Source organism: Cyphomyrmex costatus, unplaced genomic scaffold (genome assembly GCF_001594065.2).
Source record: "Cyphomyrmex costatus isolate MS0001 unplaced genomic scaffold, Ccosl1.0 scaffold216, whole genome shotgun sequence".
Taxonomy (NCBI): Eukaryota; Metazoa; Arthropoda; class Insecta; order Hymenoptera; family Formicidae; genus Cyphomyrmex; species Cyphomyrmex costatus.
The window spans coordinates 1,331,854-1,358,963 of NW_017276214.1; the positions used below are offsets into that span (position 1 = coordinate 1,331,854).

At 33.7% G+C, this 27,110-nt stretch overlaps 1 protein-coding gene across 16 annotated transcripts in view; it reads left to right on the plus strand.

Annotated features, from left to right (window-relative positions):
- The first annotated feature begins 11,416 nt into the window (after positions 1-11,416).
- Positions 11,417-27,110, plus strand: part of Mhc (myosin heavy chain) — a 50,551-nt gene continuing 34,857 nt past the window's right edge. For 8 of the 16 annotated variants that reach the window (XM_018539546.1, XM_018539543.1, XM_018539555.1 and 5 more), the window contains exons 1-7: positions 14,262-14,468; positions 18,839-18,982; positions 20,654-20,810; positions 21,083-21,318; positions 21,989-22,052; positions 22,871-22,969; positions 24,913-25,016. In XM_018539546.1, coding sequence (XP_018395048.1) covers positions 14,262-14,468; positions 18,839-18,982; positions 20,654-20,810; positions 21,083-21,318; positions 21,989-22,052; positions 22,871-22,969; positions 24,913-25,016 — 1,011 coding nt within the window. Of the gene's footprint in view, positions 11,479-13,122; positions 13,200-14,066; positions 14,469-18,628; positions 18,773-18,838; positions 18,983-20,653; positions 20,811-21,082; positions 21,319-21,988; positions 22,053-22,870; positions 22,970-23,391; positions 23,496-24,912; positions 25,017-27,110 lie in introns of those variants that run through there. The other 8 variants (XM_018539552.1, XM_018539554.1, XM_018539553.1 and 5 more) reach the window with 5 other exon arrangements.

The window sequence follows — 27,110 nt, forward strand, 5'->3', positions numbered from 1 at the left end:
TCATTAATTTTTGTCTTGGACGACGGAAAATGAAAAACAGAATTAGAGACAAAATGTAAAAACAGCAAAAAGCGAGAAACAGGAAACAAAAGCCCATTATAGAATAGGTTTAAATTTTTGCACTTTACTATAACGGAAAGCGAAGGAGGATGAAGAAGCTGCTTGTGTGATGATAAGGGAAAAAAGGAATCGAGGAAATTGAATCTCTCGATGATGCTGTATTACTTGACGTCATTCGCTTGCTCGTGCATAGCAGGGCAGGTAAATGTGCAATATACGCAAATATACGCGTCGTGAGAACACTTATACAAATAAAGTGGTGCTCACATCATTACGATCCAATTCTATTCAGTTGTGAAATTTGACATCGGCAAGAAGAAAGAACTATGGAATTCTGATTATCATTGTATTAACTGAACGTTTATCGCTATAAGCATTTTTGGGCTAAACGCGTCACAGTCGTGTGATCGCGATATCAAAGTGAACGAGAAAATAAGTCAAACGTTTAGGAACCTATTCTTAAAAAATATCGCATACGAAAATAATAGTATATATTACGTGCATTAGAAATTTCTCCAGTATTATGTATGCAATGTTTTTCGAAAATAAAATCTCTAATTTTTATGTTCTAATCCTCTTTGGTAACCGATCTTATGATGAAACGCGAAGAATATTTCCACGCCTTGCAAACTCGTATTACAAATGCAAAAATAAACTGTAAAAAAGTTATGAATGAAAATAGTAATAAAAAAAAATATGCGACGGAAATTAAAACGCTGCAACGAAAATCCCATTAAAATTCGTCAAGCTGAATGTAAAATTATCAAAGTAATATATTATTCATCAAAATGAGAATTTTGTTTTATTAATTATAATACATTATATCTTTTTATCTCTTAACGAAATTTATTTAGATATAAGATATTTAAGCGCACGGAAAGAACAACTTTGTTGAAGTATCTAAAAATGTAGATTCGAAAATAATTTTGTTGCACCATTAAAATAATTATGTAAGAAACTCAAGCATGACGAGTAATGTTGCAAAAAATTTTGACATTTTTTGAGCGTCTTACGTCTTATTATTTTGATAGTCCAACAAAATTTATATTCAGATCTATATCTAATTTTCAGATACTTTAGCAAAACTGTTCTTTCCATGATGTATGTTTAAGAATAAGCTAGGAACGCGGAGATATACCGAGAACAGAAACTAGGTAAACGACACTTCGAAGATGCTCCCATTTCTGTTTTTGCTTCAACGCTTTCCGCTTATGCCAACGCAACTTACGAGAATTATTGAATCATGTTGCTTTGTAAGTAGGTCATACAAGAAACAAACGTTTGCTTGAACTTTTGTCATTGCTTCTGATGTATGCTAAATTCATCCCTAAAGTACCGTATGTCACGCAGTACACGGTATACAATCACGCAAATTATGTTAATTGATTGCTTTAATTGGCGGCATTATGTATTTCGCCATCGACATAACGATGATTCAAAAGAAGCGATTAGTGAGCGAGAAAATAATTTCAGAAGAGGTAAGGGATTCCATAAATAAGAAGCAGAAACAGCCGAAGGAAAGAGAGCCGGGTAGAGGTGGCCCAAAACTCAGGGCTCAGCAAGAGCCGTCTAAAGCGTGGCTGTTATATTGTCGCTGGGAAACGAAAATAGCTGCTGTCAGCCCCAGAAGTAAGCAAGTCATGGGCGGCGAGGAGGCGAAAAGTCGGCAATAGAGGACTAAGGTGGCATGGCGGCGCATGGTGTGCGACGACGAAGAAGATACGACAAAGAGAAGAGGATGTTGTATAGGATCTGGAATGAAGAACCCAGCCGTACGGATTATACCCCCTTACGTAACTTTTCTTCCTCTTCCTTCTCCTTTTCTTCTTTTCTTGTTCTTCTTCTTCTTCTTCAAGCTTTAAAGTTAGTCTTGAAATTCGCCGCGCTGCGCATTATGGTTTCGCTCGAGCGGAATTAAATACCTGACATAATAATAAAAATACGTATCAAAATAAGTATTGAGAAGAGAATAAACACATTTTTTTTGCAAATTATTCGTCAATTTATATTTGAAAACATTGAAACGTTAATATATTTTTGCGAAGGAAAATCAAAATTAGATTAGACGCGTGAAAATACAAGAGAAAAATTCTTAAAGAAATAAATATGATATACATACGGGAATGAAAACTGCTCATTTGAAAGTATCAGTTATGCGTTACTAACATTTAACAATTTACGACGTTTAGTAATACGTAATAATATTTCCTCAAATCAGATTCTAAGTTGTTTAATTATTGCAGATAGAATCGTCTAATTTACTTTAGCTAAAATTAATCTGGCTAGACATTGAAAAGATATATCTTTTCGACGATATTGAGCCAATAGTGGTTTAACGAACGGCAAGAATTTCATCCGCAGTAACCGTAATACAATGTAATCCAACGGTACGTCTTATCCGGTATGCTGCGCCGTTTCGAATGCCAGCAAAATTCATTGAACCGTCATTCATCAGCAAGATTAATTACCGAAGTTTTACGGATCCCGTCCAAATATCTTTGCCCGAATTAGATCATGGCGTTGGCTGAATTAGCGAATGTACCACAAATTACACAACATAACTCGTAATTATTGTCGCGGCGGGACGTAGGCGACGGATGCCAAAAGATGAGTCTCTTTCGGCGTCGAAGAAGGAAACGCGTCGACGTTCGCCGTCGCGACGTCCGGCCAATTAATAACACCAATTGGCGATACCGGGTCTTCTTCTTGCGGCCAACTTAATTTCCGGTCAGGTGCGTCCTGAAGACGCGATGAAGAGCGACAGAGGCACTGAAACTGCTGGTGTACCGCAGTTCCGGTGAACTTGCACTTGATGCAATGTGAGTCCTCGATCAATCGCGTTTCTTTTCGATTTTTATTCCGTCAGAAAAGGGTTCGCCAACATAAGTATGTATGCTTCGTGCGATCGTAGCTTCGCTGGTTGTAGAAAACAGCTCTGAGAGTATTGATTTTATTCGTTGAATCTGCAAATAATTCCGCATTACAACCGATCGATTTTCATTCTGTGTTGAGTGAGGGACGTTTGCCAAGAATGAAGTAATTGCAGCGACAAACTCTTATTTGCATGAACAGATTTATTTGACAAAGTTTCTCTGCTTTGCGAACGGATTTCGCTGGAAATAATTGGCAATACGGCAGTGAAGTTTTCACAGCAAACGTGCGATTGTTATTACACAACAATAAAATCTTTCCTTTAAAATTATTTTTTATACAGATAACTTCGTTTTTGATCGCTGTTTGGCATAATGGCACGCGGCGGCCCGTCGGCCAGCTATTTCTCACTCGGAGATGTCGTCGCATCGGTGTCGTAGACGACGTCGATGATCATTTCTGGCGCAAGTTACGCCGGGGTATCATCGATGTAAAAATTTGTTGCGATCTCCGAAGCGTCATCGGCGGTATCGTGTTCCTGTCCACCGCGAGATCTTCAAATAAGAAATTGGACACCATTTAAGCAACTTTTCGTTCGTCCGTCATATTTTTAGGATTAGCTTAAGATAGAATGAGATATTAGATATAGATGCATAAAATAAGATGCGTAGATATCTTTCATTCTATTATATTTTATATACATCCTAAAAGTATAGCGGATTACAAACATAATGATGTCCGACCTTTTACTTGAGAATATAAGATACTATATCAGCGAACGCGATTAAAAGCAGCCTTGGGAGTCTGTATATGTATATAATTTTTAACGACAATGTCGAGTGTCATATCATTATTACGCTGCTTTCTTTACCGTATATAATATTCACGGTAGAGAGTATCTTGCGGCGCCAATGTCCTGACCGGCGATGAATGACGTCTCGTGAGAGCGAAACGAGAACGCCGATTTTAACTGCGCCTAGCGATAGCGATAGCGCACATTCCCAAGCGAAGCTATCTCGGGCTGTCGAGCGTGGGCTTGGCATGATTGGACGGAGCGGAGTCCGCGAGATGCTTCTGCTGGTCGAGCAATAGTATTCTTGGTCTTACACTTTTACAGGATGCCGAGTGAGCTTCTCTGTAGAAATCGCGGTCAAAGAGACATTTGGGAACGCCGGTTTTGCTTTGGCACTACTCGTATACCTTGGGAGGTACTTCATCTATTCAAAGCGTTTCCGTATATCAGGAAGCTTCATTATACGTATAATAAACTTCTTAAAATCTCCTTACAGAAATCTAATACTAGCCAATATATTATAGAAAGACAGTAATCAATTACTTATTTGAAGTATTAAAAGTACCGAACAAAATAGCATTTTTAATAAATAAAAAATGAGTAATTAATTATATTTTCTTTTAGAATCGACTAATATTAATTTTCTATATATAAAACCGTGCACGACATGCGGATCCCGAGCGATTTTAGAGAGATTAAATACGTTTTAATGGATACCATCTTTATTTATATTCTACGTCTGTCAGTAAAGAACCGACCATTTTGCATTGTTCTTGACTGAATCAAGGAATTGAAGAGAAAAAAGAAATGAGAATCGTTTTGATCTTTGTGATCTGAATGTAGAATTTTGCTTTTACCTTCCATAGCTTTTGGTGTAAATATGAGCCGCGTAACAGTTCCAAATATTTTCCCAAGTCGTTTCACCTCGCATTTATTGAATCGAGCTGCGTCGTAAACTCTCGGGCGCTCTCCTTTATTGGTGAGCGAGGTACTCGCGTGCGAGCGAGCTAAGATCATCAAACGCGAATATAGCGGAAATATACGAAGCGGGTAAACTAGTGCGTGTATACGGGTGACTCGCGTGGCTTAACTGGAACGTTGTATCAATCGTTTGAAAATTCCGAGATCTCGTTTGTTTTAATCTTAATTTATTTTAATTAATTTAGGAATTAACCGGTAAAATTTTTTTTAAATCAAAATATCTGATTTATATATTTTTGTTTTATTTTTTCGAATATATTCATTTATTACAGAAGCTTTTAATAATATCTTCTACCCGCGATTGAAAGCGATCCAAAAGCTAAACGATACGATAAATAAAACACCGAGACGTCTCCCAGATTAACGACGAATTATTTGAATATGATTCAATGTACCACATTTAATCTCTTCATTTATAATAATTATCACCTACTTATATTGGTACATGCTATCTTTACACGACATACGCAACAAGTGTGTAACGTTTTATTTAAAATATAGTAGAATAGAAATTAGAATTGGAAAAAAATTAAATTTTCTAACGTTAACAAAATCAGAGAAGAAGACTGGAGTTTAGCTTCTGTTGGAAGAAAGAAGCAAAGACAGAACACTCAATCTGCTCGAGCGTTTCGAGGATCAGACTCGTCTATGAGAAGTAGCCAAAGTATGATTCAGGTAGACGATATGACGAGGGTAGGATTATCCAGAGTTCTCTGGACATCGCTCGTTGTCATTACGTTTACGCTTGTGTAATGCCAAATTCATGATCGCTTCGACGACAACGATGACTCAACCTCGCAAGGCTCCGTTCACGTTTTCGGCGCGGTAAGGCAAGTCGGGATCACTTAGTTTGCGCCCGGTCTCTTTCACTCTTCTCTCTTTCTCTCAGTCTTTCCTCTCTTTCTCTCTCTCTCTCTCTTTTTCTCTCTTTCTTTCGCATACACGAACGATGTTGGCCCGGTTTATCTCCGCCGATCCCGAAATAATCTTTAGATTCGGTCTCTCCTTGCTTCGGTCTCCGCCGATCGTGCGTGCGTGCACGCAAGTTTCGAGGACTCTTCCCTCGTACCCTTCTTCATATCTGACGTCCTCGTCGAGCAACCTTTGCCTATAGAAATGTGAGCTACTAGAAGAGGTACGTTCGGAACCGCAGCCAACATCAGCCGACGTCATTTGAATAGATTGTGTTGGAGTAAGGTGGAGCAAATCGCTGAAAAACTATGGATGGTTATATATCGAATAAAGAATATGAAAAGTGGAGTATTTTTTTTAAATGTGCAGCACATGTGCATACTGAAAGTAAAATAAGCGCATGTTACAAGTAAAGACGAAGTAAATGAATTTACTTTGCCATAATACGTATATTCGATATTAGTAAAAGTAAGTTGCAATAAATTGTTGGAGGAAGGATAAATGCAAGAGAACGATGGAGAGAAAAAAATTGTTGTAACATTAAATTCTCGGAATTCTGTGTTTTAATTGCACTTTTTGATGACATAAGTTTCATCTAATTAAAATTAACTAAAAGTTTAAGTATCGTTATTCACTTATTTATAATATTTAAAAACCATTTCATGGCTTAATTTAATGCTATTAAAAACTTGATACTTTTTAATAGCGAATTATTTGATAACAATATAAAATAATCCTCATTCCTCTTTCAGTTTTATCTTCCTGTAATTTATCTAGAATATTGACATTAATAATAATTATTTATAACTATTATTACAAAAATACTTGTACCAAAGTACTGATTGTATGACAAAATTATGTACAAAGTGTTTTATTTTAAATCCACTAGAATATCTGAAGTTAACAATGCCGAATGGCACCATCCAACGCCGGAAGTTGCTTTTAGCACTACTCAGGAATAATGACATATTTAAGAATTTAAAAAAATGTAATTAAAAAATTTAAGGTGATCTCAATCACATCTTGAGAACATATCAAACAAGATCATTCTCATCATCTTAAACTTAATTGCTTTCAGTTTATGGATTAATAGACTTGTTAACTTTCGGGCCACATACATATCCTGTAAAGTAGATACTTAATAGAAAAATACTTTATTATAACGTTTTGAAAAGGTTTTGAAATCAATTACGTGAATATAAAATAAAAAAATAGAGATTTTAGTTAAAAAAATTTGATGTAACCTTGACCTAACTTATCTTTTCAAGTTCAATCAAGATCTTCTTTCTTTCTAGTAACTGAGCAACTTTTATCTAAAACATTTTGGTTTTAATCTTAAGAATTTTGAGATATTGTTAGTCGATTGATTAAAATAAATGATCATGCATAAAACAAGAAGATAACTGAAATTCTTGAGGTGTCCTGTATAATTGGTTTGTTTTATGAGCCTCGTCTTGTTTCCACGTTTCGATTTCCTATTTTCATCATGAGATCTATCAGCTGTTTGTTTTTAATCCCGAAAAAAAGTATTGTTAATTTAACAGATAGCTACTATCTATTCGAAACTGAACGCGTGCCAGACGACGCGAGAAAATCGATAAATCGCTCCTCGCAAATTGCTGTTCGTTAGATGATTTAAATCTCAACCATGCGAAACTTTAATTATGTTTATTTGCCAAGCGTGGACGATGCCATTTTTCATCACTTCCGATCTCTGGATTTCAAGGTCCGATTTAAGGAAATTTAAATTTCTTAAATTATAATAAGAGAATGACCATGCTTTAATTAAAACAAATTAGGCCGTCTCAGAAATCATCAATGATTTCTTGAAAATATCTTGAAAATAGATTTCTTTATCAAATATAATAGAATTAAGAAGAGATATAAAATGAAATAAAATAGAATAAAATTGATAACAAAATTTAGAATATCCGTGAAATACAAATGCAAAGATAACCACGTCGCAATGTATTTTTAAAATTTAAATAATTAAGTATATAAAGTGTTAAATAAAATTATAGAATTAATGACAGAGAAGGAAACATTATATAAGGAATAATAATAAGAAAAATTGATCCTTATTAAATATTCTACAACATTCATGATATTAAATATTCCAAATATTCTAAATATTTATAATTTACAGAGTTAAATTTCCGCCTCTGGGAGTATATAAAGCACACGTGTCTCTCACTTGAATTCCTATGCTATCATTCATCCGCTAATTTTATACGCATCGTGAGATAAGTCATGCGACAACAAGGAGATTAAAGGGGATTAGGGGTGGATTTAAGGTTTTAAATGATTCAGAGACTTCGCTCTTTTCGCCTAGCCTCACCTAGCACAAACGCTTGGCACGTACAAACTGTCCGATCATAACCATCGTGGCTCTCCTGGCACGCCGACGTCGGTCACCCACGCCCGTGGAATAAGAACGTTCTAATGACGTGCGATCGCCCGTAATGATCTTACGTAATAATCGAGCGAGGCAATCGCGCCCTAAACGATAAGCGCCGCATGAATGAAAACTGGCGGATTTCTTGCGCGGAAATATAAATGAAAAACAGTAAATATACTATTAATAAAAATGTGTAAATATTAAATTTCAGTAAACATATTTATTTTATGAAAAAATATATATTTCACACACACACACACACACACACACACACACACACACAAACACATACACAATTCTGCTATTTTTCTATTCTTCTTTTTAAAAAAATCTATTTACAAAGATATCAAGCAAGAAAAACTGTAAAAATTAAAAATACAAAAAGATTTTTAAAGTTTTAATTTTAAATTATATAATTTTTGTATTTTATATTATATATGTATTATATTATTAATTCTTTTGCAAATATTTACTTTTATTTAATCACATGCTTTTTTAAATCTACAAACTAAAATTGTTTCCAGGGATGAGAACTGTCTATTTCGGAATAAAATTGCTTTTTATTTTTTTTTAAATCTGGTTTTATAAATTTATAAATTTTTTATCTTCTAATCCTATATGTAGTATATATATATATATATATATATTAATATAATGTGTTGAGCTATCAAACAACTTATATTCTACATATTTTACCCGCTCTTATCAGGACAAGTTGAAAGAAATAAGTTTCTCAATTGACCTTATGACACTTGTCGTACGACACATTAACTCAAGAATCATTGTCCTTCGCACGTTTCTTCCTGTCATTAATGAAGACTGGAAGAGGTCCAATTTTTCCACAAGAAAATTGCTGCACTGCACTAAACCGTAGCATCTTAAGTTCACTTGGATGCAAAGTAAAACGCTGCAATTTGCGTCAGAATAGACTTTAGAAAACTGGAATATTATGCTAAAATTATATTAATCAATTTAGATGAATTAAAATTATCATATATATGTGTGTGTGTTTGTGTGTGTGTGCGCGCACTTGCGCGTATACATTTTAGACAACATAAAAAATTGGAAAGATCATAAGAAAAAAATTAAAAATATTTTTTTAGTAAACGTTTTAATACCACAATTATTTAATTTTTTTTTGCAATTATTAAAATGAAAAACACATTTCAAGTTTAAAAAGAAAAACAAAAAGTATTTTTAACATAACTTAGAAATAAAATTTCTTGTGTTTAAATATTGAAATAACTAAAGTAACATTAATTTATTATTAATATACCTTCTATATAATAAAAAAAATTTTATTTGATAAAATAATTTTTTATCTTAATCCTATTATAGATTTCTTTGGTCTTATAGTTTCTATAAATGTCACAATAATATTTTCTTTTCGATAAGAAAAATCTGTTTATTCTACTTTGCGGTATACGTCTTTCGATTGGCGTCTATTTCGATGCACTTGGGCGCATCACGTCGATCAGGATGATGACGGCATGGAATTCGGTTTACGCCCGCAAGTGTAAATATTATTCCTGCAGCGATTTTACATAGTAGAAAACACCAAGGTCCTCCGCAATCACTGCGCCAACGTGAACGCGTTTTGATTGTAAAAGGATGGCTGTCAACTGAATTAATAAGAACAAATTACAAACGAACATTTTCACACACAATTCGATGAATGTAGCAAGCTCTTTCCTTTTGATGTAACTCGAAAAGAGATGGAAAGCATTTGTCGATGTGAATTTGAGCTCGTTTGTACTCCCAACGTGTCGCATCCATACATTTATTTATAAGCTACTAGTATACGTTCATTCGTGTTCATTTGTACGTTTCATTCGATCTAAATCCATCTAAAGAGAGAAGTTTTGTCATTTAAAGAGTCGATTATGTATATAATAAAAGACTATTCTAATCAAGTTTTACACCTTAATTTCTTTTACGATCTCTTTTAAACTCGCAAATTCTTTTCCCGGATATTTGCGTCAAGATACTATTGGTTGATGCTATTTTAAACGTGTTTCTTTAGAAGTCGAGTCGAAAACGTACCTTCAATTATGTGAAATTAGATTTTCCAAACATTTATTTGTTAATAAACTTTTTAATTAAGGATATACAAAAAATTGACTTGTTTGGGAATGTGCAAAAATTTATCTATTAAGAGACTAGTTCAATCTAATTTGCTCATAATTAAAGGTTAGTGTGAAATTAGTCTTCCTAAAATTGTTTTTTAAATACCTCTTTTACTGAAAGTGTGAAAACAAAAATTCAAAATATGCATATATATACAAACAATGAGCAATCGAATGAACTGTAGAAAGTTAATTTTTTTTGTAAGTTGAAGGCTAATTTTACATGAATAGATATTGATCATAAGACTATTATCGTATCATTAGTAACTTTTCGTAACAAAAGAAAGAAATAAGAATCACGAGAAAATGATTACAAATTTTTTTTTCTGTATCTGGACGCAAAATGCAGAATTCATTTTATTTATATTGTAGTGAAATTTATTGGAAAATATGAATTACAATTATCACTTAATATCTTAATTATTCAAGGAAAAGAATAATAATTCAAAAAATGAAATATACTATTGGTCAAGGAACCATGCGAGGAACCAAAAAGGACGTTTACACGGTGGCTCGTTTAAAAATTACCGTCATTGATCGAGCACATGGTTAGTCAAGAAAAAAAAATAGAGAGATATTTATCGATTATACATCCTGATAAACTGACTCCGTTTTGACGTAATGGATCAGAAGTGAATCATTGTTCACCGGCGCGTACCTCGAGTAACGCGCTTGCGTCCACGTGCGCCCTCCACGTGGTGCACTACTCCTCTTTCCCTTCTTCTTTCTCTTTTTTCTCTCTTATTCTCTCTCTCTCTCTCTCTCTCTCTCTCTCTTTTTTTCTCCTTCTATTCCTTTCTTCTCTTCCTCGATCACCGAGAGCAATGAAGGAGCGGAACAAAGAAGCGAGCTACCCTCCGAAATTCTACCACCTCTCTTCCATTTCGAGATCCGCGGCGGTCGTCATGGCTGGGGACAGCCCAGGGCACCAAGTAGAGGGATGACCGAGAGAGGGGACTGGACAGTGGTGCGGTATCTCACTCTGACGTCTATTTTCATCTCACTCGTCGGCGTCGCGGCCACCCCTTGTCGCACCGCGTTCTCGGTATCATCGTCCGCCTAAAAAGGTAGATTGGCCGTGGAAGTAACGCGATATGCGATTCGTCAGCCCGTCGGACCAATCGACCACGATGTTACATTCTAGGATCACGTTGCACGCGCTTATATTGGGAGCCCCCGCTCGTTTCCCCGACAGAACGGCTCTCTAACGTAAGTGCACCACGTCGCGTCGCGTCGCGACGCCGCCGGCTTCTATTTTTTTTCTTTTTTTTCCTCCTCTTCTTTCCTCTCGATCAACAGAAGACGAAAGAAGCGAAAATACGACGAGGAGAAAGGAAGTGAGTCCTTTCGTATACATATATAGGAATTATTTAATAAACGGGGTGTCCGAGCATCATTCACCGGAGATTGCACACTTATCCGCCACGTTCACAGAGAACCAACGGTCAACACGCAACAAACCCACACATACACGTGTGTACATGATATCGATAAGGATGAACGAGCGGAGTTAAGGGTGAGGCTAATAGGACCGCAAGAAACTCGTGAGAGGACCGAGTTTGGATGGTCGTGCTTCTACTTTGCTCCGAGAAGATCGCGTGTGTGTCTGTGCTTGAGAGATTGGGGAAAAAGTCACCTGGTGGGCGGGAAGTGGATCGCCCGATTGGCGAACGGGCTTTGGTGACCTTCCGAAGGAGTGACCTTCGACTTTTATCGAACTCTTGTGAAATACTCGTGTGAGAACCCGACGAGGTGCGACTAAAGGATTGTGTCAGGAATCTCTTAGAGAAGCTTTTTACCTGTGTGTGCTTTACGATCCCTCAAACGGTGTACGGACAATGTTGCGTCTTTTCATTTCTTCCTTTTGTCCTTGTTCTCCCGCGCTTTCCTTTGCTCCGATCCTACCGGAAGAAAGAGACGAGTTTGAGTTATCGGTGTTGATCAGGATTTTTTTTTATGGAACCAACGAGGTGCACCAGGAATACTATACTATACTACTTGTGTAACGTCACCAAGTTCGATAGGACGTCTTCCAGCGTTTGATTTGGATTTAATTTGGATTAAATGAATCAAAACTTATTTATATTTATGCTGTTTTTTATTATCTATTTGTAGTATTATATAAATACAATTTAAATATTTAAACAATTAAATAATAGTTAATTAAATCGATAGCAAGTCAACTAAATGATCGTTTTATTAAGAATTAGTATTTTTTTTAATTTTGTAAGAGAGAGAACACAGAAAGTAAAAATAAAAGTTCCATTTTATTTTTAGAGAGTTTGATGCAATAACTAAGTAAAATTATAAAATAAAAAAAACTGTGTTGTTTATAAAATTCCCATTTGAATTCATGATTGCAAGAAATCTCGTTGCAATTTTTATAAAATAATTTTTATATAAATCTTTGTCAAAGATTTAATCAATGAATCAGAACAAAAGAATTAATTAATTGTTTAATTGTTGAAAAAATTAAAGAGGTTAATTTTTATTATACAAATTATTTTTATAAAAAGTTTCGAATTAAAAATTGAAAATTTTTTCAGTAAATTCTTCACCTATTAAATTCCAGTAAAATCTTTATTTATCCGATAAAAAATTGATAATTTTGAATTTAAAGTTTTAATGTTTTTCTTAATTTTTTAATTCTTTTCTTAGATTTGTTGTTTTTTACTTTATTAATATTGTGCTCCATTATGATTCACGTTTCTACGTTTCATTCCATTTAATGTTTAAAGTCCGCATGTTTTCCTAATATTCGTCAAATCCTAAACTTACGCGGGAATGTCTTTCACATGTCTTTCGCATGTTTCTTGTGTTTCGTATACACTTGGTCGAAGAAACAAAAATATCGAACTTCTTGTAACGCGATACATCGCTCTTTTTGGTTCGGTCGCCAGTGCTGCTTCGTGCCTGCTCCATTTTGTATTCTTATCTGATTATGCAACCCCATCACACTCTCTCGACTCTTCTTCGTGACTCTTCTACCGTGATGCACGCATAATCGTCGCGTCGAGTAGTAGTGATACATAGCGACAACGTACCAAGTTACTTTGAGGTGAAGCACGTTCGATAAAATAGATTTTTACTATCTTCGGGACGTTTTTTAAAAATGTTTTAGTGAAATCAAGAAAAAAAGAGGAAAGCCGGCGGTTGTCTACGACGAATCTAAAAATTATTTAAAAAAAATTCTATTTTACGAAACTACGAGACTTATGTGATATCAGTTGATGGCGAAGAAATAAATTTTAAAAGTGTTTGCTTTAGTTTTTTTGAAGAATTTTAGAATTTTTTATTTATGAGTATCTTTGAATTCTTACATTCCGCTGTTAAAACAATAATCTTAAACAATTAATCATTAAAATAATTATTTTTAATATTATCAATTAATTGACAATTTATAAAATATATATAAAAGAAATATGTGTGCAAGATATTAAATATGATAAAATATGTCAAATCTTTGTTAATATTAATCTATGAATAACTTCGGTTGTCTAATTTATAATTTCTTTTTTTGATAAATGTATTGCTTTAAATTATAAGAATTTGAATGAACTTTTAAGTTACAAGTGGTTGAGACAAAGAGAGATATAAGCTCTGGATCAGTATGTAATCCATAGAAGATTTATCAGATCAGAAATAATTACAAAATCTTTTTATTATCTAATAATTACTTCCATTTAACTGAGAATAATATTTACGCGTATTAACCTTAATTAATTGAAATAATAATTAACAATAACTCTTTGTAATCCTTCAAAGAAAAATTATTCTAAGAGACTCAAAAGATTATTGAAAAAGAAATTACCAGAAAATATGTCAGACATTTTCTTGCATCAATCTGATATAACTAGCCGTGGTTTCGTGAAGTGGATCCCGGACAGCCGGGTGCGTCGAGATGTTCTAACCGATCGTTCTCCAGGGCCGCTCAGAACGTGCCGCCAGAAGTAGTCCGTCCGCCGCCGAACCAACAACAAGCTCCGAAGGCAAACGACAGAAAGAAGAGGAACAGTCCTCCCCTCCTAAAAAGAAGAAGAAGAAGCAAGACTTCAGGAGGAAACCCGGGAGTGCCACGGTATCAGTTTATCGCCGGTAGAGCCCAGAAGAAGAACCAAAGATGCCAGCCCCAAAGCCCCAGGAGGGAGAGGATCCCGATCCGACTCCATACCTCTTCGTCTCCCTTGAGCAGAAGAGGATCGATCAGACGAAACCTTACGACGCGAAGAAGGCATGCTGGGTGCCCGACGAGAAGGAGGGCTATCTCCTCGGTGAGATCAAAGCCACCAAGGGCGACGTCGTCAGCGTTGGCTTACCTGGCGGCGAGGTGTGTAGTGCTTGCCATGATCAAACAGGGTGCATAAATGCATTCTTGTGATCCACTCTTTCGTTCCTAATTACTTCAAAGAATCAGATTATTCGGAAAATAGCCAAACAATCTTGGAGCTCGGTGTTTGAATATTTTATTCTGCTTCTTTGCAATGGTGAAAAACGATGTGCTCAGGTGTAATTTTTCAAATAGTACGTGAACCTATTTTTCTAAGAAAAGGAAATTAAAATTGAAAAAATCGGTTATTATTCGGGTAATCTGTCGCTTAAGATACATAAAATGTGATTTCTTACACGATTTTATTTCTAGTCCCTATTTGTTAATGTAGATTAATTTTAATCATGGTTTATACATATATTATGATATATTTTACTTTTAATCTTTTTCTAATTCTTAGAAAACTAAAAGATAAAAAGTTAAATCATGATAAAAGTTAATATACATTAGTAGGGCTTTAGATATTGAATTTAAAATCTCAATAAAAGATTTATTTGGTGAGATTATCGAAAGTAATTTACTACTATTTGCTTGAAATTTCGGATGCGATTATATTTAATATTTTGGAATCGTGGATTAATAATGTTTTGATATAAAATTCAAAGGAAACATATTATAAAAGACAAAATCAAAAGAAAACATCAATATTTAATTAAACAATTTAGATATTTAATAAACTAAAATATTCCAATTAAAAAATTAATAAAACATTAACTATTTAATTAGAAAATATAATAAAATCATAATGTTGATCATCTTTTTCTATAAACATACATACTTAGATATTTTATATTACGTACGCTAGATTTTTAGAAGTAAATTTTAAGAGAGATACTTAGTTATATTTAACAATCTTTTCTACCTTTTTTAAAACAATTATTAATTAAATAGTACATATATCAGATAATCGTAATTTAATAATATAATATCTCTCGATTAAAATTATGTCACATCGAGCTATCCATACGTCTCCCTTTTCTACTGTCTGATACTACTGTTTTTACTGTACAAAATTCTTTAGCCGAGAAATTCATTTCTGGACATTACATGCGATTTTATATCATTACTTAAGCATTAACAAGTTTTTATTTTGCATTTTTACATCAATTTTATAACGTGTATTGACAAATGTTTTAAAAAGGAAAAAGATTAAAATATAAATCCAGTTTATTAAATAGAGGCGATAAGTAAATTTGTGTCGTCTAAAAAAGACATAAAAAGTATTTATTACTCGATAAAATTATTTGTCAAATATATTTTATTTTATTGTCATTTTTTTCGTTTCCATTTTTTGGACTAGATCTAAAAAAATGACATAACATTTTTCGCGATTACGCCGAAAACTCATTCATGTGGAATTCACATATGTTCGAAGAAGAAAGGCGTCAACGCGTTCCAATTTCGCTAGATAAATCCGTTTGCTCGTACGATTTTTGAGATATTGAGGAGCGACGAAAGAGGACGTCTGTTTACAGCACGACGATTTCTATCGATCGCCATGGAAGGATCGAGGCATGCTCTCTTTCTGGGTGGGCGATTTTTTAGCCGGCTCGATCGACCGAGGGTGATAGAAGGAGAGAAAGAGAAAGACAGACAGAAAGAATGAGAGAGCGAGAGAGAGAGGGGGGATTTGCTGACTTCTATATATATAAAAAGAAGGGGGGGAATGGGATCTCGCTGACGATCTATTTTCGGAGAACAGAAAACCGACCGCGAATCGCCTCTGCCACCGTCATCGTCGTCGACGTCGGGTACTTACGACCTTCTGTCACCCGGCCGAAGGTGTAGGCTTTTTTTTGGACGAAAATAAAGTCTCTCTCGAGCTTGAAGTCTGTCAAAAAGTGCATTACGTAAAGAGCAATTTTCCGCTACCGTTTTGCTGGCGAAATTATACAATGATGACCTGTCTTAGAAATAACGTATTCTCCTTCTGTTGAACTCTCTTTCTCGCTTATCGTAATGAAAATCTGTAGTCGAGACATTTTTTTTATGCAAAACGTAATTATATTTTTGTTTTACGCAAAAGATCTAGCTCGCTCTTTGGAATTTAATTTTGACGTTAAATTGAATTGTTAGGATCGAATTTCGCTTGCAAAAACATATAATTGCAAAATAATGTACATACAGGGAGTTTAAAAAAAATGAAGATATATACATATATTAGTAAATGACTGATAAATTCAGTGTAAAGAAACAAATATCTATAAATATTTAATTGAAAAATCCTAATTCCTCAAAATCTTGCGTATTTATATTTATTCCATTTTGCAAACTTTGTCCGAAATTTTCCTTCTGTTGATAGATAATTCGAAAAATAAAATTTTTAACAGTAAGTGAAAGGAAGACGTATGATTGATATTTATCACATTGCTAAAGTATTTCTCACCAAATTCAAATCGCATTGATATACTGTCCTATAGACTTTAATTATTGCATGACAAATTGAGTAATTTCTAGCATTTGGGCTTTCAAAATTCTTTTGCACTAAATGTCGAAAAATTGGAAATTTAAAAAATTAGAAAGTTTTTTGTTAAATTAATCTGCAATATATTGTTAAAAAAATTATCAGTATAAAATATTTGCCAGTTTTTTATATTACTTCATTCTTTTCTCTTTCACTTTTTCTTTCTACGTAATCTTATGTATAATAAACTACATTTTTGAAGTAATATAAAATGGTATGATTTGATTATCTATAGCTCGATATTTTCTATATTTGCCTTTTTTTTCTCTCTCTCTTTCTCTCTCTTTCTCTCTCTTTCTCTTTTGTATAATTGCATTTTATTAAAAAAAAAATTAGTCCTCACTATATATAACGTTCCATGTATTATAATTCAACAAACATATGAATCATTGTGTTCGCAATTATGATCAATATTGATCGTATTTATTTTTCGCGACTTCGACGAAGAGAGGTGCCGCCCCGTTATTCTCGTCCAAATTTCACAAATTCGCGAACAAACGGCCCCAATATCCGCGTCCCCGCGTAATACATGTCGATTACATAATGGTTCAGCAAACCCGTGTCGCCGTGCTCATTGCTTCGTTACGGCTATATGCCCAAACGCTATTGTTAGAATCACTGTCGCTAGCGCCTGGCGTAATAATAAGCCGAAACGCCATTTCTCGAAACGCGGGTCAATGTATTTTTAGAGCAGCAACCGAGCACGAAGTCCGAGAAAAACGCAAAGAGAGAGAGAGAGAGAGAGAGAGGCGAAGAGATAGATATGTGTATCATAACGTTTTCATTGGTCGTTATCAAAAAACTTCTTTATGCAATACAATTATCGAGAAAAAAATGCCTCATTTTTCCATTTTTATATATCGAGACTTTTTAATTTTTAATTCTTAAACACACAATTTCCTAAATACAGACTAACCATTTTCATATTTTATTTTTGTACCTATATTTTTTCTAATTTTACGAAAATCAGCTCATTGTCAGTTGTACCTAGACGAGGTGTATCACAACGTTTTCATTGGTCCATATTTAAAATACTTGTGATAATAATGCAGCTGAAAGAGGATCGCTTTATTTTATGTGTTTTTCTTGTGGAGCATATCATACATAATTTAATAACAAATTAATTGAATTATGTATGATAACCATGAATTATATATCATAAGCTTAATAAACACTACTAATTTCTTTATCTTTTTAACAAAGCGCCATTATAAATATTTTTTTTTATTTTTAATTTCGTTTTAAAATTATTAAATATTTTAATTACTATCTCTCGTTATTTTTAATTCTAATTATTTTGACAGTTCATTAAATTATAAGTTAAGTACTATATAAATTGGTGTAATTAAGTTATTAAATTCTATATACATAGAAAAATAATGTAAAAAACGATTGAAAAATTGTTTTATTATATTAATATATTTTTAGACAAGTTTGTATTTTTTATTAACGTTTATAATTATTTATTACAATAGTTAAATATCATTTTCTTCTATTTTCCTTCATCTTTGCAAATGTAAAACATTGAGATGTTTTGATTTTTTAAATTCAAGATAAAATATGTCTTTCCAATAAAAATTACGCAAATTCTGGTGTGTTCTCTATCTATTGCTTTTAATCTAAGAGATTGAATCGCTCGACTGATACGTAATTATGACAAAAAAGAAGGAGAAAAAAAAAGAAAATGCTCGTACAGACGAAACAGTACCGCAAGGACCAGCTGTCCCAAGTGAACCCGCCGAAATTCGAGAAAGCCGAAGATATGGCTGACCTGACCTACTTGAATGAGGCGTCGGTGTTGCACAATCTGAAGCAGCGTTACTACGCCAAACTGATCTACGTAAGTCGATTATCGTGACCGTACGTCACTAATGCGCTCTTTCTTTCTCTTTGGGGCCGATGACAGACTAAGGACTTCAAGAAGGACCAGCTGCAGCAAGTGAACCCGCCCAAGTATGAGAAATGCGAGGACATGTCCAATTTGACTTACCTCAACGATGCTTCGGTCCTTCACAACTTGAAGCAACGTTACTACGCCAAGCTCATCTACGTAAGACTCTTCACTCGCAATGGAGAGATGCTCGCATCCAAGGATGTGGAGGGTTTTGTCTGGCTTTGTCTGGCCTCGAGTGTCCCTCTTCTACTTGCGAGCTACTACCGTGACTGTCACGTCACCCTTTCAAAATTTCTGTGCTGGTTTCGAAGGATCGGTTCATCGCTCAAAACGCCAGGACGCGTCTCGCGATGTTCCGAAAGGTCCTTCGGCTTTATACTCCGTTCGTCATCCGCGACAAATGGCTCGCCAGGATGCACGAATCTTGTGCAGGAGCGTCGTCGTAAAGCAGGACGATATGTCACGACGTCTTCTAGTTTCTTCATCTTTTATCGATGATCCTTTTCCTACGCAGATGAAAATCTTCCGTCCGTTCAATGTTTTCGCCACTGGAGAAATGCATGATTTTTTTTTCCTTTTTAACGTCGTCGTCAAAGCACTATGACCTGCTGCGACGTCTCTTGGCTTTTTATTGATTTTTTTTTTAGTCATTTTGATTTTGGTGTTTTACTTCAGATTTCCTTCTGGGGATGCATGATTTTTTCATTTTGTTTTTGAGAGAATGAGCGAATGACATCGTCGCACAAAGCACAATGACGTGTCGTGACGTGATTTCTTCCATGTTCGCGAAAGTTATTCCTTCCTTTTCGGATTGGTTACTTTCGATCAGTGTCATTGAGAGAGATCTCCCCGTGTTGACAAAATGTCAACAAAGGAATATTTTACGATTTACCATTTTTTTGTCCTCCATTGCTCATTACGTCGGTTAACTTTTTACTCTTTTTACTCTTGTTCTATTACTCCATATTTGTTTCTTAAATATTACGTCCATTGTATTTAAATAAATACGCTTTAGGGTCCATATGCTCACAAAGTGGAGATCCCGAAGGATGCTCTCGTTTTTAGACACGAGTCGCACCTATCACGATGGGAAATGGACAATTCCTGCATCAGCATACAACCTGTTTTTTATTTTCATGATTATATATGTACGTTTTGTCAATATCGTCGATATTGCCGGATTATATTTCGTCATATTAATATAATAAATTAATATTCATATAATGAATTACTATATAATTAAATTATATTTGCTCTAATCTCCTTTGTATTTAAAAGAATTTTATGAACTTCATAGATAATATTGATGTATAACTTGGTAATTATTTTTTGTGAAGATTTAAACTAAAAAATAATCAGACAATATCGACAATGTATTTTACAAATAAATTTCAACTACTTGAAGTTTGAGACAAAACTGTAATAACATTGAATTATTATGAATAATTTCATATGTCATACAATATTATACAAAATTTTGTAAAATCCACAATTTTATTTTATTTATTATAATTTGATTTATTGCTATATGTATAATTAAAGGAATAATATAATTAGAAATTTTATATTATTTAATTATCAATTTTATATATTGATAAATTACATTGATTGTACGTAATATATAATCTTTTTAATGAATTCAGGAGATTCGAGTAGTTGAAATTTGTTGGCAATTTTCTCGTGCACATTGTTAGTATTGATTTTTGTGCAAGCGAAATAAATCGCACTCTGAGAATCGAGAAATCTTCGTTTTAATGAGCCACAGAACGTTGCTCGTAGTCTTTATTCGATTGATTTTTAAATGATCGTTGATCTCTACCTTTGCAGACCTATTCCGGCCTGTTCTGCGTGGCTATTAATCCCTACAAAAGATTCCCCGTATACACCGGTAGATGCGCCAAATTATACCGTGGCAAGAGGCGTAGCGAGGTGCCACCGCACATTTTCGCCATTTCTGATGGAGCCTACGTCAACATGCTTACCAGTACGTAAAAAATAATTATGCGAGAAGCTGTATTAATCATAACATTAATACATGGAGAAAAATCATTACTTTTCAAAAAATTAAAAATGATTAACTTAACAACAGTTATACTATAATATTAATTTATTTCAATATTCACATAAATAATCGTTACACAATCATATCAAAGGCATTCTTTCTTATCTTAAAGGACAGGTTGATCTTTAAGAGATCTTTGTCGATTTTTGTCACATTTTGTTGTGAAAAATCTGTGTGTCTCTTGCCCCCGACAGATAACGAAAACCAGTCTATGTTGATCACCGGTGAGTCTGGTGCCGGAAAGACTGAGAACACGAAGAAAGTAATCGCGTACTTCGCCACCGTCGGCGCCTCAACTAAGAAAGATAAGGAGGCAGAAGCCTCGAGTAAGAAGAAAGGCTCTCTGGAGGACCAAGTCGTCCAGACCAACCCTGTCCTGGAGGCCTTTGGTAACGCCAAGACCGTCCGTAACGATAACTCCTCTCGTTTCGTAAGTGTTTCTATTTTAACGCGCTTGATATATGAAGCATTCAATAGGATAAAATAGCCATTACTATATCTGGCTGGGATAAACGATTGCGTATGAGGAAGTCCAATAACGATTTGGGAGACTTAAACGAGATTAGTAAACAGTTAGTTGCGATATTATTGAATTTTTTAACTTGAAATAGGAGTAATTTATTTGCACAATTGTATTGTAATATTATAATTGTATAATAATTGTGCAATTATTATTTTATTTTTGATAGAATTATTCTAATCTTATATCAGATTTTTATTATATCTATTTCAATTTTACGGAAAGAACAATTTTGCTGAAATATCTAAAAATTTAGTTAAATATAGATTTAAAAATAATTTTGCTAAATCGTTAAATACGTAATTACATGAGAGTATGATAAGGAATACTGCAAAAAGTTTTGCTATAACAATCAGATTAAGCATACTATATAATTATTTTGATCCAACAAAATTATTTTCAGATCCGCGTAACTAAATTTTTAGACCAGCAAAACATCATCCTTTTCGTTTAAGAAAGTAGAAACGCTCGATTAAAAACAGGGAATGTTGTTTACAACGATAGATCATCGACTGTGGCTGAAAGTCTAGTCGAGATCGGCTGTTAACATCAGATAAATTAATTATGCTTCCTCGAATAGGGTAAATTCATCCGTATTCACTTCGGTCCTTCCGGAAAGCTGGCCGGTGCCGATATTGAAACATGTGAGTATCTTATTTGATATCCTTGAAGCGAAAATTTACCGGTACATATTTTGTAGAAGAAATCGTCACGTGGTTGTTAATTTTGCGCAGTTAATCACGTCCGGCGTTTAATAGTCACGTCAAGGTGACGGAAGGCGAACGCGTTTATTATCGTCACGACGCAAACGCGCGCCTTGGAGGCGCAGTTGGCGTCGATTCGCGATTTACACCGTCCGCCGTTCTTTGATTGCGTCCGGTTATTTTTGCGACCGCTCCATTTCGTATCGTTTGGCTTAAAATCCGCTCGCGTCATCGTCGTGATTCCCTTGCTCAATCCTTACGCTATAAATGACAATGTATGGTACATGTGACGACGTCTTTTTTCACGCTATTTTTTTGCTAAGAGAGAAGAAATAATTCCACTCAATTAATAATAAATGCAGTCAATTAAAAAATTAGTGCTATACACAATTAATCTTTTAATTATGATCAATTGTTTAAACCCATTAAAGCCTATGATTGCACCATTAAGCAAAACAGTTGGAAAAAAGATCGAAGCATGAAAAATCATTTCTATCATAAAAAATATATTATTAGTCCTTTTTTGATTGTTGTTTTTTTGCTATCCTTGCTATTTTAATCAAATGGGTCTTAATAGGCTAATTGAAATTAGATGTTTAGTATCTTTATTTGAAATGGAGCACATAATACATTTCTTTTTTATTATAGATATTTTGTCTTTAAAAAGTAAATTCTTTTGTAGAACTTTTTCTATAGACATACAATTTTTTTTTTAAATAAAATATATTTCTAACATAATATCTTCTTTATATATATAGATCTGCTAGAGAAGGCTCGTGTCATCTCTCAACAAACCCTCGAGCGTTCATATCACATCTTCTATCAGATGATGTCTGGTTCAGTCAAGGGACTGAAGGGTAAGATCATTAATATTCCTCGTGAAAGAAAGTAAAATCCGATTGAAATCTAAGCAGGATTTGCACGTCAATTCCCGTGAATTATATTTTCTTCTTAGGGTCATACTGACAAATCATCGTTATCTCGAGAAAGATGAGAAAAGATTAATACAATTATTTATACATGGAAAATTAATTAATAATTTTTAATCATTTCAAGATAATAAATGAATTTTTTCTCAAGATAGCGATTATTTCTGAAGAGCTCGGGGATGCTCTATCTAATAACAGAATTAGATCGGGAAGATGAGATAGGTGCTGTGGAGTCTGGAAGAAAGAAAGTTTCGCGTATGAATGGGGATGTAATCGCCCGGAAGGTCGTCCTCTTTCCTTTCACGAACCAGCAAAATTTCTCACTATCAAATTATCCTCATTCCACGCAGACATATGCCTCCTATCGAACGACGTCAACGATTACTACTTCGTATCTCAGGGCAAGACAACGATCCCAAACGTCGACGACGGCGAGGAGTGTCAGCTGACCGACGTAAGGACCTGACGAATATCGCAGGATTCTCGCCTCTTATTTACTTCCTTGTATATGATACCTTAGACTCAGTTGCTGACCACAGTTGGCGGTTTTCGTGGATTAACTGTATATCACGTTGCCTGGAGGAACTGTAGCAGGCAATTCGTAACGCCTCTAGAACGGGGTATTGTGAGAGAAACGTGTCTATTGAAGTCGATTTTCTTAATCGGATGATGTAATTTAATATTTACTAGGTAATGTTATATTACGTTTAGTGAGAATTGATCTTTATTAATAATTTCGAATGGAAGAAAATATACTCACGGCTTCATTAATAACTTCGAAATAAAGAAATGTGCAAAAATATGACAAGTTTGCAAACATTTTAATTTATAAAAATTGGAAAATCGAGAAATTTATAATTTCTAAATAAATTTTTTAATTAGAATTTTTTAATTTTAAGTTAGATCTAACTTTTTAAAAATTATATTAATATAATTAAAATCTGACTTTATTGAACAAAAATTATAACTAGTTTGATAAATTAAATAAATCTTATTAAAGAAGTTTTACTTAAGATTACTTGACTTCGTCTTTTTAGAGAAAAAAAAATGAAATAACTATTATTCCAAAGAAGAAATTTGATGACGACCGTCATGTATCTCTCATAGAATAGCGTGTTGTATAGTAGATCTCTCCGCTGCAAGAGGGAGAGCTGGAACATTTTGTACATACTTTCCTAGCAAAGGTGTAATCCGCAAAAGGAGCAGCGGTATTTTGCAGAGCTATACTGTAGAAATGTACTTTTAGCGTAGCGAGTACCGAACGTTAACATCGTAGACAAAGAAACTATCTCGAAAGTGTTTTATATATATACCATAATTATATATAATCTAATAAAATAATATTATATATATTGAAATTTCAGAAAATTTTAGAAAATTATATTTTTTAAGAATCTAATAAAGCACATTTGCATAAAAATGTTTACAAACATATTATTATATGAAAGCAACCTGAAGATAGATTTTTCCAGAAATTCTAAAAAGTTCTTCCTGATCTAAATCTAATTGATTTTGCTATTATAGAATGTCCCAGCACAAATTTGTGATTTAAATTAATATATATATTTATATATAAAAAAAAAACTAACATTTTCTGAAGAGAAGGCATGGCACGTTGATAGTTTCTTTGTCGAACTGATGAACCCCTGATGAGCACAGGTGGGACCTCTTTGTTATTACCTCTTTCACCTTAATATTTTATTTTGAGACGCAGTTGAGAGAGAATCCGCGGACTTGCAAGGGTTCATAGATCCCCTGTAGATACGACCCCCTTTAGGTAGCACGATGGAAAGCCACTAAAAAACATGGCCCACCATCGGTTGTTCTAACCACCCGCATGTTTTCTTTCTTTCTATTCGGTCACCCTGTAGAGATGTGTCTGCTGTCCAACAACATCAACGACTACTACTTTGTATCGCAAGGCAAGACGACGATTCCTGGCCTCGATGACGGCGAAGAGCTTTTGGTTACCGATGTAAGTGCAACGACCTGGACCAGCTGGTGTCAATGTCTACGTCAATAAAAAAAATTCCATTAAAATAATTGGAATTAAATGAACTTTTAAAAGCTCTTCTTTCCCGTGTAGATTTTTACGTTTTGTTGTATTTTATCAGATTTACGTAATATTAATGTTATATTTATCATATCTCTTAGTGAGAATGTTATGAATATTAATTATAAAGATAATATTACGTAACTGATATTTTGATGCGCGTTTAAATCCAAATTATTTCGCGGATAAACTTCTTATACTCTTTTATTAAAAAAGAATTTTTATTTACTTATATAATTTTAATTTGTTTCTGAAATTATTATAGTTAATTGCCTTTGTATACAAATTTCTATTTTCGAAGCCCGCTGGTCCAATTCTCTAAGCACTAGCTCCTCTGTGTACATAATTGTCGCCTTTCCGTATACAGCGACCGCTTCCGGAAAAGTGTCATCGCTCATTGAATACTTCACCGAGTGACGATTCTTTTTCATTTTGAATTTTTTTGGTGTCAGCTTCTACTTACATATTCTGTATTTAGTATGAAGATGTTTATCTATGTTATTATATTTCTTCTTATGTGCTAGCTGTATTTCTCAACGTTTTTCTCTTTTTTTCTTTCTCTTTCTTTCTGCTCTTCTATATTTTCATTGCAGCTCTTCAATGTGCCACGTGATTAACCGAATATATTCTTACAGCGTTATATATGCGGACATCTGTATATAATTACAACTTCTTTCCTTTTTCTCTCTACAGAGAAAAAAATTGATATCTTTGAGAGATATCTTTCTCTCTTTTCTTCTTCTCTATCGCACTATCATTTTTTTCAGCAAGTATACTCGCCGATAATAACTTGCTATTATTTTTTCTATCGCGAGCATCGACGATACCAGTCACTTTTTGATCTTTGAGATGTCCAAATTAATTTTATCAAAATAAATATTGATTGATTTAATCATTGATTACAAATCAATTATCAGCGAATTAATTTGGTTAAAAAATATTTTCCAAAAAAAGGGATGAACTTTTTATATGATAGACAAAGAGACTTAGAACGTCGACGATGATCGCATTTGCTTGCCAATTACAAGATCGAGCATGGATAGAAAAAAGAACAAACTAATACAAAAACTAATACAGAAACTATGTTGAGCAACCGGATCAGCGACTACGAGTACATTAACCAGGGTAAGACCAGAATTCCGGGAGTCAACGATTGCGCAGCCATGGATGCAACGGACGTAAGTCCAGCCCACAGGGTGTTTTCGAACCTGGGCGAAATTCAGACTCCCTTGTGGTTTCTTTTGAAATTATTTTAAAATATTAACTTATTTTGAACTACTTAATATTTTATTGTAGAAGAAGTATTCGAACTTTTTGTAAGAAAGTAAGATAGCCATAATTATTTTTCAAACAATTGAAGTCAGATATCTTAAAGATTATTTTGATTATTATGATTGCAAAATTACATATTTAATTACTTTACAAAACTACAGTATTAAAAAAATTAAATATTTGTTTTTTTATTCTGATGGTTTAAGGGATAAACAAAATCGTCTGTTTTACCGAACATAATAATTTCTGTGTGAAAGGTTTTCGTATATATTACTGTTACAGCTTGGAATTCTTTTTTAAAATTAAAATATAAGCATTAATACATGTCTGGTAAATGGAGATTATGTTGAGATTAAAAACAATTTTTTAATTGAACGTCACACAAATAAAAATAAACCCAGAAAATAAAGTGAAGAGGAACATATTTCATCAAAAAATATAATAAAAATTTGTGTAAAAAAAATATTTTTATATATTATAAATTATAAATTATAAAATTTGTTGGAAATTGTAAAAATTTATATATATTATTAGGCACCACACACACACACACAATCCACCTTAACCGAATGTGGCCTTTTTTATTTGTTTTTAAATTAAAATTTTTTTTATTATTTTTTAATCGAGTTGTCAAGTGACAACGTTTGTTTGATATAAAAGCATGCTTTGCAATCTTTACTTGCAAAATTAGAGTCTCCAGACATGTAAATATACAAAGAAACAACGTTAATTGAATTCTTAGAA